General features: G+C 47.5%; 1 protein-coding gene across 2 annotated transcripts; it reads left to right on the top strand.

Moving 5' to 3' along the window:
• The first annotated feature begins 647 nt into the window (after positions 1-647).
• On the top strand, positions 648-20058 carry Dnajc2 (DnaJ heat shock protein family (Hsp40) member C2). Of its 2 annotated transcripts, none has more exons than XM_050139728.1 (16): positions 648-850; positions 2566-2756; positions 4478-4553; positions 6411-6509; positions 7988-8129; positions 9576-9656; positions 10773-10838; positions 12170-12383; positions 13022-13171; positions 15492-15580; positions 15743-15812; positions 17643-17827; positions 18523-18623; positions 18749-18856; positions 19463-19617; positions 19913-20058. In XM_050139728.1, the coding sequence occupies exons 1-16, from the start codon at positions 721-723 to the stop codon at positions 19985-19987; spliced, it is 1932 nt and encodes a 643-aa protein (XP_049995685.1). In that variant the 5' UTR covers positions 648-720; the 3' UTR covers positions 19988-20058. The 2 variants fall into 2 exon arrangements, with proteins under 2 accessions (XP_049995685.1, XP_049995686.1); XM_050139729.1 differs by having other exon boundaries at positions 705-850; positions 2655-2756.
• The last annotated feature ends 72 nt before the right edge of the window (positions 20059-20130 follow it).

Here is a 20130-nt window from a genome sequence, read left to right as displayed (position 1 = left end):
CCTCAAACTTAAAAGAGATCTGCTTTCTCGAGTGCTGGGACGAAAGGTGTGCACCACCGTGGATGGCTTTCTTTCTTCTTCTTTGATGACTTTTTTTTTTTTTTAAAGGAAATACAGTTTGAGAGGATGTAGGGAAAAAGAACAGAACTAGCGTGTGCTATTGGTGGGTAACACGGTGCAATGGTTGTTGAAAATTGAAAACCACTACAATATAATCTATATAAGCTAGTAATTCCACATCTGGATATATAACGCCAAATGGTTGGGAGTGGAATTTCAAATTGTGTGGCCATTTACTAATAAATAAACGACTCACATAGAGACAATGTTTAATAATAAGATATAAACGTTATATAATTCCACTTGTAAGAGGTACCTAAGGAGCCGGGGTGGTTTCTGACAAACCTGAGCACTTGAGAGAGTGAGACAGGATCGTCACGAGTCAGAGCGGCCTGGCTGACATCGTGCCTGAAGCTCTTTTTCAAAATTATTCCCCAAGCCTTGCCCTGGCGCGAGGAAAACAACCCTCTCCCAGGCGGGAACTGAACAGCCTAGGAACCGTTCCTTCGCGTCCCGCGTCTCCAGCCGGGATCGCGTCCGCGGAGGAAGTGGGCGTCCCGCGCGCCGGCGCGCGCAGGCGTGGGTGGGCCGGGCGTCCGCCCCGCGAAAGCGCCATCCCGGAAGTGCTTGCGGGTCGTCCCCACGCGCCGGTGCCCGGGCATGCAGCCTGGGCGCGAGGCGAGGCGAGACTCGGACCGGGAGGCCGAGCGGACGGCGAGGGGCACCATGCTGCTGCTGCCGAGCGCCGCGGACAGCCAGGGCACCGCCATCACCCGCTCTCTGACCTCCGGTAGGTGCCCACCCGGCCCCGGGCGCCCCGTCCTCGGCAGCCCCGTCCCAGGCAGGGCAGCCCCGGTGTGGGTGCTCCGGAGCCCGGCCGCCTGCTCCGGGACGAGCCCCTGTGTCCGTGCTGTGATTTGAGGAGTCCCCGGTTTATTAACGGGAGGGTGGGGGCGTCCTCTCTCTCTGCACCTGTGGTACCTCCTTCCTCTCGGGGCCGCTGACTCATGAGCGGGCTTGAGCGATTGAGGACCGAGCCCCCCGACTCGCTGAAAGGTCCCCTAAAGCACCCCGCGGCCCGCGGCGGAGAGACCCCGCTGCACGCATCCACGTGCCGGGCTGTACAAAGCCGAGTGGACGCTTTTCTGAGCGTTTCACCTCTGCCCTTGTTCCTCGCCCTGTGTTTTACGTGTTCAGACTGAGACAGCTTCTTTATCCCAATGGAAGCCCCTTGCGGGTGCCCCTGGAAAGGTTGGAGTGTTCGGAGGAGAGATTGAAAGAGCGGTTGACCTCCTGCAGTGGGTGTTTTGGTTTATACCCGGCACGCTGGGAGGTATTGCAAGCGTTGACGCTCCGATTTTAGAGATGTACGCTCATTTCCGTGGCCACTTTACCCTGGGCACTTGTTGAACGTGAGTTTTAAATGTTTCCCACGGCACGTGTTGCGTCTGTGTCCCGGTGTAATCCTATACTAGAGAGGGGGGGGGCAGGCTCCAAAGGCTCAAAGCCACGCCCCTGTCACACAGCTGGTTCATTTTAGTGTTTGAATCCTCTTTATTAGGTGGAGAAAATCGTAATATCATAAATCAATTAAAATGCGAGAAACGTTCTTAGAAAATGTTGCCCCAAAACCGTTCAGCAAAAAAAAGCACTTTGATTTCTTATGAAATTAAAATTATGATCTCACGTTTTTCCTGACCCAGATTATCGTACTTTAATTTCTGCCGTACAGATATGCAGTGATTTGTTCCGTAATGCCTTCTCTACAACAGTTTGAAGTTTTCATACTGCATTAAAATATTTTAGGAACTGAATGAGAGAAGTATTATTTCAATCTTACATTTCAAGAAACTCTTGGTCCTAGTCTAAAACCCAGGGATTTCGGGTTCACATCTAGCCAGCATCACTAAGCCCTAGATGCAGTAAGTCCCCAGCATTGGCTTGGAAAATTGTCTGTTTGAGCAGATGGTCCTAGAGAACTCTTAGAATCATTAGCCACTTTAGTAATTAAACCACTAGTAAGTAAGATCACTTGAGTTTTTGTTTTTTTCTTTTGAGGCTAGTTCCTGGTGGCATTTTATCATTTGTTGTTTTATTACTATTATTGGTTCCTCACCTTTCCTACATCCTCAGGAAAATATTGATTAGTGCCTGAATTTTTCTTTTGCTTTAAAAAAAAATGGGGGTGTTTGTGAGTGCCGTAGCATGCATGCAGAAGTCAAAGGAACACTTATGGAGCCTGTCCTCATCCACCTTGATGAGACTTCTGGGCATCGAACTCAGGTCATCGCCCTTAATGGAATGTTAACTGGAAGAGGTTGCTGGAATAATTAATGTTACCAAGTATAACTTGCTACCCATAATGCAACTGGATTCTGTGCTTATTTTTATAGTTGATGGCTTGAAAATTACATCCTGGCGTCATTTTTCTGCTCGTCCTAGGGAGTCGCTACCTTGAAATAGAGGCGTTCCTTGCAATGGTTGACGTCTGCTTTTCCCTCACAGCCTCTGCACTCTGTCAAGTTGAGCCCGTGGGAAGGTGGTTTGAAGCTTTTGTCAAGAGGAGAAACAGAAATGCCTCTACCTCCTTTCAGGAACTGGAGGATAAGAAGGAGCTGTCAGAGGAGTCGGAAGATGAGGAGCTGCACTTGGAGGAGTTCCCCATGCTGAAGACACTGGACCCCAAAGATTGGAAGGTATTGGCTGTGCACAGCTTTCGGGAGTGAAGCGTCTAGACACGGGCCACGTTCCCCGTTTTCCCGTTACTGCGCTGTTTTCTAAGGCAGTTTAACACGATAGGCTTACGTAAGCACTGTATTCCCAGAGTTGGCATAGCACTGACCGTGGTCAGTGAAGCGCTTGCAAGCCAACCTTGGTTCAGTCCCCAGAACCCACTCTTCAAAGAAGCCTAGGGATTGGGTAGGAGAGGAAAGGGGAGGAGAAAGAATGGGGCGTGCGGGTTTGATCAGCGTGCATTGCGTAATCCCAGCACTGGGGTGGAAGAAGCAGGTGTGTGATGTTTATGGCCGGCCAGCCTAGATACTAGTGAGCTCCAGGCCAATAGAAACTGTCTGGGAGGGAAAGAAAGGTGGACCATACATGAGGAATAGCCCGAGGTTGTCCTTTGGCCTCCACACGCGCGCGTGCTACACACACACAAGCACACAAGTGTAGAGGACAGTTCCGTTGGCAGAATGGAAAACGTCTGAAGTGCGGGCAAGCCTAGAGGGGAGTAAATAACTTTCTGCTACAAGGTTCGCTCACAAGCTAGGCCTGTTGGTAATGATTGAAACACGTGTAGTCAGGTTTTGAGGAAGAGGGGACACACTGACGCAGGAGGGAGTTTGGTAGAGTACACTAAACAGGAACCTGTGTTGGGGTGCAGGCTGAAGAACTTTGTAGGCACTTTTGTGCCCAAATTTTAGGAAAGTTGTCTCGCTCAGCCTGCTTTTTGTTTGTTTTTTCAAGACAAGTTTTTTCTGTGGAACAGTCCTGGAACTTGCTTTGTAGACCAGGCTGACCTCGAACTCACTGAGATCTGCCTCCCAAGTGCTGGGGTTAAAGGTGTGCGCCCAACCACCCAGCTCAGCCTTCTTCCATCCTCTAGGACCATAGGCTGGGGTAGCGCCATCCCCAGTGGGCTGTTTGACTCTTTGAGTCCAGGCTCTGTGCCCTCACCTTCTCCAAGACAAAGTGGACAGTTTGGATTAGTGTGGCCTTACTACTGTTGCTTCTCGACTTGTAAATTCACCAGGATATTAACTGACGAACACATCCCTCAAGTCTCAGAATTTCCACCCAGCATCCTCCTCCTGTCACTGGCTCAGCTGCCAGGTCTGTTGTCCTTCTCTCCTGTATATTCTAGCTGAACTAGATTTAAGGAGGGAAGGGTAGAAAATACAGGTTTTAGTAGAGAAAGGGATTCCTTACAAGTATATTTAGAGAGGATGCTAGGTGTTACCGGTCTGCTTGCTTGTTCTTGTTTGGTTTGTTGCTGTTGTTACTGTTTCAAGATGGGGTTTCCTGGAACTCACTCTGTAGGCCAGGCTGGCCTCAAGCTCAACAGAGATCCGCCTGCCTCTGCCTCCCAAGTGCTGGGATTAAGGCTTGTTTCACCATTACCTGGGTTTTTGTTTTGTTTTGTTTTTTCAATCTCCAGTAATCTCTAGCGTCCAATTCGCTAGTCTTCTATGTAAACATCAGGAAGGCTGTACAGTCGTCCACCTCTCCCTGTGTACACGGCTGCAGAGCCCGTTTTATACAGAGCCAACGGCCTCTGCTCAGGAAGTTCTGCTAAGCAGGTGCCCTGTAGTTCCAGCCCAGAAGTCTCACTTTGGAAAATAGTTTCTATGGTAACAGAACACAAAGGGTTAAATGTCCTCCGCTCAGCTTTAACCCCGTTTTGTGTGTTCATCAGAATCAAGATCATTATGCAGTTCTTGGACTGGGCCACCTCAGACACAAAGCCACACAGAGGCAGATCAAAGCAGCTCGTAAGTACCGGTTTTGAAACAGTCGAATGTTTAATACAGGAAATGTGACCCCAGAATCAGAAGCAGAGCAGCCACGTACACGAGACCCTGCCTTAGAAAAGGAAGGTGGTGGGGACCCTGGATGTTCTCAGGTGAGGTTCCTGAAGGAAGGGCTCAGAATCACTGTAACAAACAAAAATTGTGCATTGGGTACCATTTTGTTTTCTTATTTGTTTGGAGTTTTGGTGGTGGCTGGGGATCAAACCTGAGGCCTTAAGTTGCAGGCCAGCTCTCTGCCACTGAGTTTCATGTCTAGTCCTGTTCTGCTTTGAGGTTTTTTTTTTTTTTTTAGGTGAGAGAGGGACAGGGTGTTGCTACCTCGGTACCTTATATCCTGCGTCTGCCTTCCGGGTGCTGGGATTTCAGAAGTTGCAGCTAGCGTCACCGTTCTTGGGTCTAGTTAAAAAAAAAAAATTTCCTACCTTAGTTTTCTTTCTAAAAAGATTTTAATTTTAAAACTTAGCTGTGTATCTGTATGCGGGTATGTACACGTGAGGCAGGCATCCTCAGAGGATAGAAGAGATGACCAGGTCTCCTGGAAATGGAGTTACAGGAAGCTGTAAGCTATCCATTGTGGTTGTTAAAAGTCAAACTCAGGTCATTGCAAGAGTAGTCATACTTTTAACTGCTAAGCCATCTCTCCACCCCTATAATACAATATTTCATGGCCACACTAGCCTCAAGTCTGTGCTCCCCCTGCCCAGTGCTGGGATTACAGGTGTGCGTCATCACACACCTGACAGTGTTTATGTCTGCAGACTGGCTGGTGCAGCCTGTGATGTAGATTACTAATACGCGCATGTGTTCGCTAACAGGAAAATAATACACAAACCAGTGTATTTTAATACAGCCAAATGCTATTCAGCAATACAAAATAAGAACAAACTACCAGGACATCCATATTTCCTGAGATAAGGATGAATCTCAAACCACAACATTGAGGAAAGAAGCCGGGCTTGGAGACCTGCATACCTGTGTCTGTATAAGGTTCCAAAGCACAGAAGAGCGGCCTGTGGGGCGTAGGTCCACAGCTACTACCCAGTCTAGTGGGATGAGAGCTGCCCAGAAAAGGCAGCCTCGGTCTCTTCGGGTGTTTGCTGTGGCTGCACACCTAAACCTTAGAATTTATCTCGGTTGACCTAAAGAAACAGTCACATTGGAAATATGAAAGATGTATTAATGGATTCCTTTTTTTCCCCCCTTGCCAAATTTGAAGCAAACTTTAATACTGGCCAGATTGATTCTTCGGGCAAATCTGTCTCTGGGTTCCCAGAAAATGACTAGATTCCTTTTTTAAAGTAGAATCATTGCTATAAAGCTTAAAAGGTAGAAAACTAGAACTAAGCAGGTTCATTGCCTGAACATAGGATATTGTTTTAAAAAATACTAGGAGAAGAGAGATATTTCGTTTCTTTGTTTGAGAGGGTATCACTAAATAAAGTGGAGGAAAGAAATAAACAAGATGATATCCCCACGATGAGATTTAGACGAGGAAAATAGTGAAGGATAAAGATTATAAGCTGAGCTGGGAGGTGGTGGCGCACGCCTTTAATTCCAGTACTGAGGAGGCAGAGACTGGCGGATCTCTGTGAGTTTGAGGCCAGCCTGATCTACAAGAGCTAGTTCCAGGACAGCCAGGACTACACAGAGAAACTGTCTCGAAAAGGCAAAAAGGTCATAGATGGTTATTTTAGTTGAGATTATGTACAGCGAATTTGAAAATGTCAAAAAAATTAAATGTTAAAATTAGAGAAGAAAAAAAAGTCAAATTACTAAAGAATTACCCCTAAAATCAGTGATATCTGATTGGTTCTGCAGATAAAGCAATGGTCCTAAAACATCACCCAGACAAACGGAAAGCAGCTGGGGAGCCAATCAAAGAGGGAGACAATGACTACTTCACTTGTATAACTAAAGGTAAGGATGGTTTACCACAGGGCTCTCTTAGAATTGTCAGTGTCCCCCGCTGTGGGGACAGAGTGTGCTGTGCCCACCACCTTCTGACATCGCAGCCTTGCAGAGGTGCCTGTGGCTGCTGCCCTTTCCCCAGAGCTTCCACACACGGAGAGCCGAGGGCCTTGACTCCAACCCCAGCACTAGCAGCCCTGGAAATGCAGATGATCAGGCCCTGCCCCCGGCCTCCTGGTCCAGTCAGCATCTTAGCAGGCTCCCGGGGGACAGGTTTTGCTTTAAGGTAGGCCTTACTCTAGCCTGGCTGGCCTTAAATTCTCCGTCTTCCTCCCTCAGCTTCTTATTGCTGGGATTGCAAGCATGTATTGCTGAGCCCAACTCTGAGGTGATTATCACACTCGTCGCTCCTCTAAGTATGTTTGTCTACACATACTTATACATGTATGATCACGTATTGGTATGTTCGTGTAGTGCTAGGCCTCAAACCACTCTACCACTGAACTACAGCCCCGTGCTGACCTCCCCCCCACATACACACACTTTTTTTTTTTTTTTTTTAGAAGACTGGATTTTACTAAATTGCCCAGCTGGCCTTGAAGTTGCTGTAGTCGGGCAGGGCTTGAGTTTCCGAGCCTACCTCTCCCTTCTGGCCGCTGGGATCTGCAGGCCGGCACTGTGGGGTTTGGCATGGGTGCTTGGTGGTGGTACAGACCTAAGCCCTTTCACCATTTTAGGTTGTTGTGAGACTAACCTGTTATTTGGAGGTTTTACTAATTTTAGATTATACAACAGATCACACAGTTATTTATGGCTGTTTACATAGCCGTGACCCATTGTGGTAACCAGGACGGATAGTTAGCATTTCCAACTCCATGTTTCCTTATGTGTAATTTTATAGTTTGTAGTGCTTTTGTTTTTAGGTACTGTGTATGCGGCCCAGACTTAGCTCCTCCTGTCCCTCGGTCCACCTGCCTTCTAGAACAGACTGTTTGGAGGCAGGGTCTCACTCACTTTAACCCAGGCTTGGTTGGAGCTCACTGTGTCCTGGCTGGCCTTAAATGCAAGGCAGTTTCCTACCTCAGGCCCCTCAAATGGTACGATTCTAGGCGAGCCAGCCTGCCCAGCTGAAAGTCTTGTTCTCAGTTGTTCTGTGATGCCCTGACCCGGGTGTTCGTCCAGCTTGTACCAGGCTCCAGGTTCGAGTCCCCAAGGGGGAGAGAGTGTCTTGTCAGTTGTCTACTTAGAGGAGTTACATCATTTATGTCACATCATGCTAGGACCAGACCTTAATAAAGCCCTCTCCCATCTAAAATTCAAAAGTTTGAAATATGAAAATAACTTTTAGCAGAAAAATATTTTATTTTCTTTATTCCACCTTGTTTTGTTGTCTTTAGTGGTCAGACCCAGGCCACTCCATAGAGCCACATCCCTAGGGCGATATTTTCTGTTGGCCTCATGGTGCTGTCCTGTTACTCTGTTCTCAGCTTACGAAATGCTGTCTGATCCAGCGAAGAGACGGGCGTTTAACAGCGTAGATCCTACTTTCGACAACTCAGTTCCTTCTAGGAGTGAAGCAAAGGACAATTTCTTCCAAGTGTTTTCTCCGGTGTTTGAAAGGAATTCCAGGTGAGTTAAAGCACTGATCTCCTTGGTCACAGTGCTGCCCCAGGTTCTCACTGTCTTCTCCAGTGTGTCCACCCCTGGTCACAGTGCTCACACACCCGGCCTTCCCGCTCCCCAGGTTCCCACTGTTCTCGAGTGTGTCCACCCCTGGTCACAGTGCTCACATACCCGGCCTTCCCGCTCCCCAGGTTCCCACTGTTCTCGAGTGTGTCCACCCCTGGTCACAGTGCTCACATACCCGGCCTTCCCGCTCCCCAGGTTCCCACTGTTCTCGAGTGTGTCCACCCCTGGTCACAGTGCTCACATACCCGGCCTTCCCGCTCCCCAGGTTCCCACTGTTGTCGAGTGTGTCCGCCCCTGGTCACAGTGCTCACACACCCGGCCTTCCCGCTGCCCCAGGTTCCCACTGTTGTCGAGTGTGTCCACCCTGGTCACAGTGCTCACACACCCGGCCTTCCCGCTCCCCAGGTTCAACTGTCTTCTCCAGTGTGTCCGCCCCTGGTCACAGTGCTCACACACCCGGCCTTCCCGCTCCCCAGGTTCCCACTGTTGTCGAGTGTGTCCACCCCTGGTCACAGTGCTCACATACCCGGCCTTCCCGCTCCCCCAGGTTCCCACTGTTCTCGAGTGTGTCTGCAGACTCTCTGCTACCCTGAGCCCTAATAAGTAGTGTGTGACGCTGGTGTTTAGGTAACAGCACACCCTCCCCTGCTCCCATGACTGTCCTAGTGTCGGTGTTAGTCGTCGAGGAAAGCTGTTAATCCTTACTTTTTGTGCAGCCCCAGGTCCTTTCATTGAGCATCTTATTTTCATAGGGCTTCTCTGGCAAAGGGTAAATTATTAGATCTTTAAGGTTAATACATACTTTATTGCATTAATATGAGTCCTAAAATAGTATGCGGTGTTAGTAGTATTCTGCGTTCTTGGTTCCATCTGAACTGGCATTTTCTGGCCATCTTCACTGCACACGGAGCCACCCGGAGAGCATGGGCAGAGCCTGAGGTGACAGTGCTGCTGAGCCCAGTGACTCCGACGGAAGGTGGTGTAGACGCCGCCGTGTGTTGTTTAGTACAGTGGACTAGTGTCGCCCCATCTCCTGGGCTGGAAATCCGTCTACACTGCTGTCTCATACTGGCTTACCGTTTCCTTCTGTGCTGCGCTTTTAAGGGGCAGCAGTGAGTGTGGGAAGTGTGCCTGGCAGCTGTACTACATGATCTAGATATCTCTGTACTACATGGGTGAGATAGCTGGGCTGTGTCTCACCATTTCCCAGGCTGCCCTCTCCTGCCCTGCTTACCAGTTCTGAGGGTCGCACCTCTTAGTTGTAGAGGTTAAAGGGTAGAGTGTTGGGTGGGATTAATTAGTAAAAGCTGTTGTTTTTAAAGAACTGGATGTAGGTTGATCTCTTGTTCAAAATCTTTGAGTCAGATTTTTGTTTTAATATTTCAGATGGTCAAATAAAAAGAATGTTCCCAAACTTGGTGACATGAACTCCTCATTTGAAGACGTGGATACATTTTATTCTTTCTGGTAAGTGAATAAATGTACTGCTTGTAGGATGGTATCATTTTTAAGGCTATTCCTTAAGTACTTGATTGTTCATCCGTTCACATTTGAGTAGCTGAACCTTTACTGAACAAATGAAGTTAATAAAGATTTTCATGTAATGCTCTGTATCTTCTATGTTTGTCTTTTGTGATTTTTTTACTCTGTTTTCCATTAATGTATTGAAATCTAGATGTCAAGTACTTGGCTGCCGTAAAAAAATGTAAATTGAGCTGGGCAGTGGTAGCGCACGCCTTTAATCCCACCTCTTGGGAGGCAGAGGCAGGCAGATCTCCATGAATTTGAGGCCAGCCAGGCCTCAAAATGTAGTGAGACCTGTCTCAGTGGGGGAAAAGTTGAGTTCTTTAAGTAGGTAGTGCTTTTTACCTGTAATTCACTAATTTTCAGTAAACATAATACTTAGTGCATTTTATTTGTTTTATGTCTTTCAAAAATATGTGTGTGGGTGTTTTCGCTACATGTGTGTCTGCACCTGGTGCCTATGGAGGCCAGAAGAGGGCCATGCTTGTGAGCCGCTGGGTGGGTGCCAGGAACTGAGCTGGGTCCTTTGGGAGTACTCTTAGCCACTGAGCCACCACTCCAGGGTGCTAGGAACTGAGCTGGTCCTTTGGGAGCGCTCTTAGCCACTGAGCCACCACTCCAGGGTGCTAAGAACTGAGCTTTGAACTAAGCCACTGAGCCGTGACTCCAGCCTCATACTGTGTTCTTTCACTAACCGGCGTGTTTACTATATGCAGAAATAAAGACTTGAGAAAACAAGATTCACTTTGGTCAGTTAGAGTAGCTTTCCATTCAGATGACAAACCAGAAGTAAAATACCCTTAGCTGGAGTCATCGTAAGACTTGACAGTGGTTAACAGGAAGATAGGAGAAATCACAGACAACATTCTAGGGAACTGGAAAAGAAGACAGGAGAGCAGGGAGCTGTTGACATTGAGTGCATGGGCATAATTTTTAGTTTAATAGCAAAAAGGAGGGACAACTGATCTGTTTACCACTGGTTTTAAAAGTAGTGTGTGTCTAGTATGATTTTAAAAGGATTTGTTTTTCCAATTCTATCTTGATTTCTGTCTATATTAGGTATAATTTTGATTCTTGGAGAGAATTTTCTTACTTAGATGAAGAAGAAAAAGAAAAAGCAGAATGGTATGTATGTCAGTGTATGTCTTTATGGTGGAGGGTCAAGTTCATGGCCTCATGAATTGGGTACATGGGTCATACATTCAGCTCTTTTTTCCAAAGGGAAAAATGTGTTTTGCTAGAGATTAGTTTGGGGCGCCATATTAGTAGGCAAGTGTTTCACATGCGCTGCATCCCAGCCTCTTTCTATTTAATGTGTTTGTTGTGGGGACACAAGATTTGTCATAGCCTGGGGTGGAGGTCAGAGGACAGCTCTCTGGACCTGGCTCTCTGCGACCCTGGTCCCAAGGGTCATAGCCTGGGGTGGAGGTCAGAGGACAACTCTGGACCTGGCTCTCTGCGACCCTGGTCTTTTTCTTTCCCAAGTCTTAGTTATGGCTGCTCGGCCTCGCCTAGGCCATCTCTGGCTAGCTCTTCTTACCTGGTTCTCCTTATCTGCCCGTTGACTGGGGCTTTTCACTCTTCTCTCGTTCTTTATGTATTACTCTCACCGCTTCGTGTCTCTTGCTGCCTGACTTCTTGCCCCGGGTGCCCCTCTCCTCGCTCTCGTTCTTTCCCCGAGCCTAGGTTTCTCCTGTTTATTCTCTGCCTGCCAGCCCCACCTGTCCTTCCCCTGCCTGTCTAATGGCCAGTCAGCTGCTTGTTAGAGCACCGGGTGCCTTAGACGCAAGGTGAGACAACCGCAGCACAAACAAATATAACACAACATCTTTACATAAATAGTCATGAAAATAATGGCTAGGAACTACATGGTTTACATATTAAATAGTTACGTATGTAAATACTGAAGGCAAGCACTGTAGTCATCTTGCCACTCTCCAACTTTTAAAAAAATGTTTATTCTTGCAAGCCGGGTAGTGGCACTCAACTTTCATCCCAGCACTTGGGAGGCAGAGGCAGGAGGATCTCTGAGTTCGAGGCCAGCCTAGTCTACAAGAGCCAGTTCCAGGACAGGCTCTAAAACTTTGCTGGGCACCAAAGTCGGGTCTTCCGGAAGAACAGCAAGGGCTGTCAACCTCTGAGCCTTCTCTCCAGCTCGATCCATAATTTTAAAAGTTCCCTTCTCACGAGCTGGGTGGCGCCAAGTCAGTAGTAGGTTAGGATACATGTAAGAAATTGTCAATGAAAAATAATATCCAAGTAGCTCAGCTCCAAAAACTTGGCTGCTGAAGCTATTTATGTGTTGGAAATTCTTTTGACATAAGTATCAAGGGGGAAAAATCAAAATTACTAGGAATGAGGTGTCTTGTCTTCATCTCCTAAGACATCGTCTCCATATGAACTATAAAATGCCGTGTTTCTAGTCGTCTGAGGTGTTACTGCTTCATGTCTTGCAGCCGTGATGAGAGGAGATGGATCGAGAAGCAGAACAGAGCCACACGGGCGCAGCGGAAAAAGGAGGAGATGAACAGGATAAGAACGCTCGTGGATAACGCTTACAGCTGTGACCCCAGGATAAAGAAGTTCAAGGAGGAAGAAAGGGCCAAGAAAGAAGCAGAAAAGAAAGCAAAGGCAGAAGCCAGACGGAAGGAGCAGGAAGCCAAAGAGAAGGTAAGGTGGAATAATCTAGAAACAGAATCGGGTGCCACTCTGAGTGACTGACTTTAAGGCTTGGTTTGGTTTGGTTCGGTTTTTGTTTGTTTTGAGATAGGGAAAGGTGTACACCACCTCTTTCAGACTCTCTGAGACAGGGTCTCACTGTGCAGCCCAGCCCCAGGCATGAGTCTTAACAATCTGATTAGGTCTCTTTCGGCAATTCAGGTTGTTGTGTTTGGTGCGGCCTTGACTGGTCTCGAACTCCGCCTCTGCCAAAGAGTGCTGGGATTAAAGTTGTACCCCACTACACCTAGCCTTGTGATGTGTGAGTGTCTGTGTTAGTATAGTATATACCACCGGTGTCGTCCTGCCTGATGATGGAGAACGGGCACTGGGTGCCGTGAAGATAGAATTAAGAAGTTGGGTACTGCGAACCAAACCTGGGTTCTCTGGTGGGCTCTTAACTGCTGAGCCACCTCTGGCTCCTGGTTTATTTTTTAAATGTCTGTTTTATATTTTCTGATAAGTAGAATTTTGTAATCTGTAGACTTTGCCAGGTGTTCTTAACTTAAATTCATCACTAACTTGATGTCATCTTATTTCTCATTCAACCCCAGTTTCTTTATTAAATGATTTTGTTCACCTTTTTAAAGCAAAGACAAGCAGAATTAGAAGCTGCTCGGTTGGCTAAAGAGAAGGAAGAGGAGGAAGTTAGACAGCAAGCTTTACTGGCAAAGAAGGAAAAGGATATCCAGAAAAAGGCCATTAAAAAGGAAAGGCAGAAACTTCGGAACTCCTGCAAGGTACGCCAGGCTTCCGGGGCACTGCCACATGAGCGCCCGGGCCCCGTATTCCCTTGTCCACCACGTGCAGACACGTGTACACATTTTATCTTGGAGTGCTGTTTTAATTTGGTTGCTGTATTTTGAGGCCGGGTCTTGTTTTTATTAGATTTATTTTCTGTGTGTGTAGGGGGGGGTTGCACATAAGCAAAGGAGATCAGTCAGTCCTCTCCTGGACCATTCTGGTTGTCACACATGGGCGCAAGTGCTTTAACTGGAGAACTATTTCACCAGCCTGACTGAGAGGCTCGTGTAGCCTTGCCTGGCCTTGAGCTGTGCAGCTCTGGGGCCCTAGGGAGGTTTCCTGTATACCGTGGTCCTCATGGTCCTCATGTACCTGTAGCTGATAAGAACCTAGTTCTGGAGCTAAGGCAGTTAATGAGAAAATTCACTTGACTGACAAACTCAGCAAGGTTTTGCTCAGATTCCTTGCTGGGGGAGATGTAATTCCGTCAGCCTCATCTCCTAAGGCCCAGCAACAAGCTGAGGTAGGGTTCTGCCAAGGCTCTCTCTGGGGACGAGTTTGTCTGGCTCCCTTTTCAGAGCACGGGTTAGAAGTCACTGGGTTACGTGTTACGTGCCCCTCTCCCCACAGACAGTTACGGGGTGTTACGTGCCCCTCTCCCCACAGACAGCTCCTGGAAAGCCTTACCATCAGGTCAGGGAGGAGAGCTTGGCCACAGCCGCATGGATGGACAGATTGTCCCTGACCTGTTTACTCCAGCTCCTCCCTGAGGCTACATGCAGTTAAGGAAGAATTACATATAGCATGTGGTAGGGCGTGGATGGATACCCAGGTGAGATCCTGTGACACCCCCACCGCTACCGCAGCCCTCCATGAAGAGAAGTGAACAGTCAGCAAGCCCAGCAGAGAGAATCCTCTTATAATAAGGAATAGCTGAACTCCCCAAGATGGCAGTTAGATGGTGTGGGAGACGGTGTGTGTACACCAGTGTGAGGAGAATTTGATAGAAACTTTAGAAGGCCACTCAGGACCTGAGAGAGTGTCATGAGTTATAGCAGAACTCTGGTCCTTGGTACCAACAAGTTATTCCAACATGAGTGGATTTACTCAGTCATCGTAGACCACACAGTTAGCATGAACGGTTCCTGAGGAACCCACTGGTAAGTGAGCAGGCAGTCCTGCTCTAAGATGAGTGTCAGGACTGTGAGACACCAGGAAGGTGGTAGTGAAGGAAAGCGTAGGACGTGGCCCACGGGACTAGAGGTAAGAGAACGCTGACAGGTGAGGCTGGGAGAGCAGGGCACCAGAGGCTGCAGTCGGACCCTGACTCAGTTTTGGGCAGGACTCAGGATGTGAGAGGTGGGCAGAGGAATCGGGACTCCTTTGTCACAGTCCAGCTTAGAAATGTGTGCTGGCCTGGACTAGGGTATGGAGAGGGTAGGTGAGAAGGGGAGAGATTTCTGAAGCCGATTCTGCCTCCAGAGTGCTGGGATTTAAGGTGTGCGCACCACTGCCCAGCGACTCATAACATCTGGATAGCACTAGAAACCATGCAGGTAGATGAGATCACTCTGTTAGAGTTTCTATGCTGTGAAGAGACGCCGTGGCTACATGGCAACTTCTATTAAATAAATAAATAAACAAAAACATTTAACTGGGGTGGCTTTCTCACAGTTCAGGCATTCAGTCCATTATCATCATCTGGGGCATGATGGCATTCAGGCAGACGTGGTGCTGGAGATGGAGGCTGAGAGCCCTGCATCGTGGCCCACAGGCAACAGGAAGTATACTGAGACATAGCATGGCTTGAGCAAAGGAGACCTTAGAACCCACCCCACAGAGACACACTTCCTCCAACAAGGCCACACCTCCTAATAGTGTCACTGATCACATTCAAACTCCCGCCACCAGGGAGAGCCTGGGATGGGGGTGGGGCACCCTAGAAAGCTGCAGAACTTAGGTGCTGGACTGCTCAAGGAGAAGCCTGATAACCATTGGTGCATGTCCAGGCCTGGGTGCCCACAGTAAGAGGAGCAGCATTGGGATTTCAATGAGAAAAACTGCCCATGGGCTAAAAGAAACAAGCAGTGAGAAATGGAAGACATGACTGTTCGCAGCAACTTAACCCGGGAAGGGTGTTCCAGCTAATTTGCTGTACTTTCACTTATGTTAATCTGTTCCATTATGAGTATCATCTTCAGTCAGCATCCGTGGTGTTCTGCTGGCCTGATGACGGCACAGACCCTGTGTCCATCCCCACCCACAGCCTCTGAGCGCACGCTGTGCGCTTGGCTGATGATGCATTTGTGCCTCCAGAGCTGGAATCACTTCTCAGACAGTGAGGCGGAGCGTGTGAAGATGATGGAGGAAGTGGAGAAGCTTTGTGATCGGCTCGAGCTGGCAAGGTATGTCTGAGGGACTGTTACTGACGGCTGCCTGTCATCCACCCCTTACCCCGTCCCTTTTTTACTGTGTGTGTGTGTGTCTGACTTGGAGCCCAAGGCTCTGTGCATGCTGGGTAGAGGCTGGGCCATGGAGCTACAGTCCCAGCACTCTCTCTTCTGTAGCTTACAGGGCTTGAATGAGATACTGACGTCATCTACAAGAGAAGTAGGGAAAGCTGCACTTGAAAAACAGGTAATAGGATAAATCACTGTTTATAGTTTCCACTTCATTGTTTCACCTGTTTCTTGACCTGCTCTATACAAAAGGCAAAGAGTGGGTTTTCCACTATATTTCATTAGTATTGTTTATGTTAAGTACTTTGATGATTTAAATCAAATTTAATAACTTTTGGGGGGAGGCTCGAGACAGGGTTTCTCTTGTAGCCCTTGCTGTCCTGGAACTCGCTCTGTAGACCAGGCTGTCCTCACAAATCCACCTACCTCTGCCTCTGCTGGGATTAAAGGTGTGTGTGTGCCACCACCACCCGGGTGATAGGAATTTTTCAATCATGTAGTGTTTAATTTGGAGTCTTTAGCACATTAGTCATATTTTTTTGTTTTTTTTGTTTGCTTGGTTTTTGAGACAGGGTTTCTTTGTGTAGCTTTGGAACTCACTCTGTAGTCCTGGCTGGCCTCGAACTCACAGATATCCATCTGCCTCTACTTCCCAAGTGTTGGGATTAAAGGCCCAGCCAATCAATTTTTTTAAAGTATTGATTAAAAATTATTTTGATTAATCCCAGAATATTTTATAGGATAACATTTATAAGCAAAAAAGGCTTTGTTCTATCTAATGTATGTATACCTTTTATTTTATAGATAAACAATTAGGCAGTCTCAGAAACTGAATTCAGTTCAACAAGTATTGGTACCTACTATACTAAATATAAAATCAGATAGCCCTATAGTATCCTGTGTAGGTGGCAGTCGGTTAGGTGCTTTTTTTTTTTTTTTAAAGATTTATTTCTTTATTATGTATACAACATTCTGCCTCCATGTATGCCCGCACGCCACCAGATCTCAGTACAGATGGTTGTGAGCCACCATGTGGTTGCTGGGAATTGAACTCAGGACCTCTGGAAGAGCAGTGAGTGCTCTGAACCACTGAGCCATCTCTCCAGCCCCTAGGTGCTTTTTAAGAACAGCTAATGCGATCACTGTTAGAAAGGAGTTCATAGAGTAGTTACATCAGAAGAGAAGGCCTGTGGTGCAAAGGATGAAGGGCATCCAGCAAACACTAAACACTGACGTCTGCATCCGGATGGTGAGGGAAGGCTCAGTGAAAGGTGTGAACCAGCTTTGAAGGACATGGATGAAAACCATGACTGATGGGTAGAGGTAGGAGGGAAATACGGAAAGGAAGGCAGGAACGTAGAGTTGATTGGGAAGAATAGAGCAAAGCTGAATTTTACATATTAGCGCGACCAGTTTCCATTCACACACGATCTGTCAGTCACTGATTATCTGGTATAGTGGACTGAAGAGGATAGATAAACACTGAATTTTCTGTAAGAAACACAGGAATCAGAAAAATGTTTCAGAGTTAGAATTATAGGGACTTGACTGCTCCTAAGAGATTGCAGAGGAGTGAGTGACAGGTGACTCCAAGGCAGCCGCCTCCGGCAGCTCAAGTCGCATACATCGCGTGTGTGCGTGTTTAAAGGTGCACTAGGGAGAACAGCACACAGGATAGAGCTCCAAGCTGACAGACCACTTGCCTGTGTGCTAAATGAGCTTTCGAGACTTGAGGTGGCCTTGTATGTGAATAACAGGCCAGTCACCTTGCCAGTGAATCTGAGTGGTTCAAGCTGTGGCGGCTTCTCGGTCCTTGACCTGTGACCTGTGCAGCTGTGCAGCTTGGAGCTGGCGGGAGGGAAGCCGGGGGAAAGCGCGTGCTTGCCTTGGGTTCCACCTGTGGCGTGTAGGGTTGGGGGAGATTGGCATGAGGATGAGGACCACGCGCCTCGGTCAAAGGGCTGGAGGTCCCCAAATGCTCTGAAGACTCTGACCTGTGTTTCTGTAGATAGAAGAAGTAAATGAGCAAATGAGGAAAGAGAAGGAAGAAGCCGACGCCCGGATGCGGCAAGCATCCAAGAACGCAGAGAAGTCGACGGGTGGGAGTGGGAGTGGCAGTAAGAACTGGTCAGAAGATGACCTGCAGTTGTTAATCAAAGCCGTCAACCTCTTCCCCGCGGGGACAAATTCGAGGTACTTGCTCTTGTGAACATTTTTGGTATATGGTGGGGCCTGGAGATAAGAGAGAGCCATCCACGTAGCAGCTTCAGCAGAATGGGTAGATGAGTTGAGTGTACAAACCCTGCCTTTCAGTGGCTGGAGAGATGGCTCAGTGGTTAAGAGCATTGGCTGCTAGTCCAGAGGTCCTGGGTTCAATTCCCAGCACCCACATGGCAGCTCACACCTGTCTGTAACTCAAGTTCAGTGGGTCTGACATCCTCCCAAAGACATGCAGGTCAAACATCAATCCATGTAAAAGTAAGCCTGCCTTCCGGTCAGTTCTGTCTCCGTGGCCAGTGTGAACTCACTGTGCTGGTCCACTGCACCACCTCTCCACGCTTGCAGCAGGCGCCTCACCAGTCTCCACTTCTACCTCTAGGATTCAAATTCTAGCCCTAGAGATCTGGACTCCCAATGAGCACACTGCGGCACTTGTTTCAGAGTTTGCTAAACCAGAAGTGCGAATCTGTTGTTTCCATTGGGCTTTGTTAAAAACAAGACTACAGATGTTGATTTGAACCTCTTAAGGGAACCTAAACAGTGGTAACTAATAGCATCATTAAACTAGCTTAGAGCTCTTTCTGTGGATTTTAACTAACATCCACAGTAAGAATGTAATAGTTCTTGTTTTCTTTCTCCTTATTAAACTTTTATACTGATTTCTTTAGATGGGAAGTTATTGCTAATTACATGAATATACATTCTTCTTCTGGCATCAAAAGAACTGCCAAAGATGTTATTGACAAGGCTAAAAGTCTCCAAAAACTTGGTAAGTTAATTTTGAGAAATCACTTTGTTACCTTGGATACATTTTTTTAAAGTAATAATCAAAGACAAGATTGATCTGTTAATGTAGTTTTTGTTTTTGGTTTGTTTTTTTCTCCCATTTCTTAGACCCTCATCAGAAAGACGACATTAATAAAAAGGCTTTTGATAAGTTTAAGAAAGAACATGGAGTGGCCCCTCAGGCTGACAGTGCAGCCCCTTCAGAACGATTTGAAGGTGAAATATGTTCCTCTGAGTAGAGAAGGCTGTCGTGATTCCAGGCCACCGCAAAGGATGAGGCCTGGGATCTGTGTCCAGATCTTTAACAAGCCAGGCGGTGGTGGCACATGCCTTTAATCCCAGCACTTGGGAGGCAGAGGCAGGCGGATCTCTGTGAGTTCGAGACCAGCCTGGTCTACAGAGCTAGTTCCAGGACAGGCTCCAAAGCCACAGAGAAACCCTGTCTCGAAAAACCAAATAAACCTCCATGTGTGTTTCCTTGGGAGCTGGGGGGTGGGCCCCCAAAAGAGCAAAGAGCCAAAGAGTAAAAAATCCAAAACAAATCAAGGCCTATTTCCTGGCTTTGAAAGCTGTGTGGTAGGGCAAGCGGATGGCTCACTTGGTGTTCGTGCCTAAAGGCCACATGGTTTGTTTTGTGGAGACAGGAGAGGTGCACACACTTACGCTGTGTTCTCTCTCTCAAAACAAGAAAGTTTTATGTGTGTGCGTATTTAGAGATTTGTTCAAATCACACATCCTCTACCGGGGCACTGAGAAGATGCTCCAAGATGATTTTCTACTGTTAAGGTTGTGAATTTCTAAACAATTTTTTTTCTCAAACAGGTCCCTGCACAGATTTCACCCCTTGGACCACAGAAGAGCAGAAGCTACTAGAACAAGCTTTGAAAACGTACCCAGTAAATACTCCGGAAAGGTGGGAAAAGATAGCTGAAGCAGTTCCTGGCAGGACAAAGAAGGACTGCATGAGGCGGTACAAGGTGTGTCGTTTAAGTTACCCTTCGCTTAGCGTTCTTACCTGTCTGGTAACTGAGTGACACAGTGCTGACTTTAGTATCATAATAGTCGGGGGACCAACCTTAGAAAGTTTATCCCGGGCAGTTGGTGACCTCAGCAGCCACAGCGCTATCCTTCTGTTGGTTTGGGGACAAGGTCTCACTGTGTAGCCTAGGGCGGCCCCAGCCTTGCTGTCTGAGCGCAGTGGTTCCACACCACTCAGTGTAGTGCTGTGTTTAATGACAGAGTCCTGACTGCAACAACCTTATTTCCTCCTAGGAACTCGTTGAGATGGTAAAAGCAAAGAAAGCTGCTCAGGAGCAAGTGCTGAATGCAAGCAGAGCCAAGAAATGACCCCGGCAATGTTGGTTGTGTGTGCACTTTTCTAATAAAACTGAAAATACTGTACAAATGTTCACTTGGAATTAGAGTCATTTAAATGTGCTGCTCCCAACACCAAGTTCAACCATTACACTAAACAATCGTCAGGGCTGTAG

This window comes from Alexandromys fortis, unplaced genomic scaffold (assembly GCF_014885135.2).
Source record: "Alexandromys fortis isolate MF-2015 unplaced genomic scaffold, M_Fortis_MF-2015_v1.1 scaffold_38, whole genome shotgun sequence".
In the NCBI taxonomy this organism is placed as follows: Eukaryota; Metazoa; Chordata; class Mammalia; order Rodentia; family Cricetidae; genus Alexandromys; species Alexandromys fortis.
The sequence above is the reverse complement of the archived record's forward strand: the minus strand, read 5'-3'. Positions and strand labels throughout refer to the sequence as shown.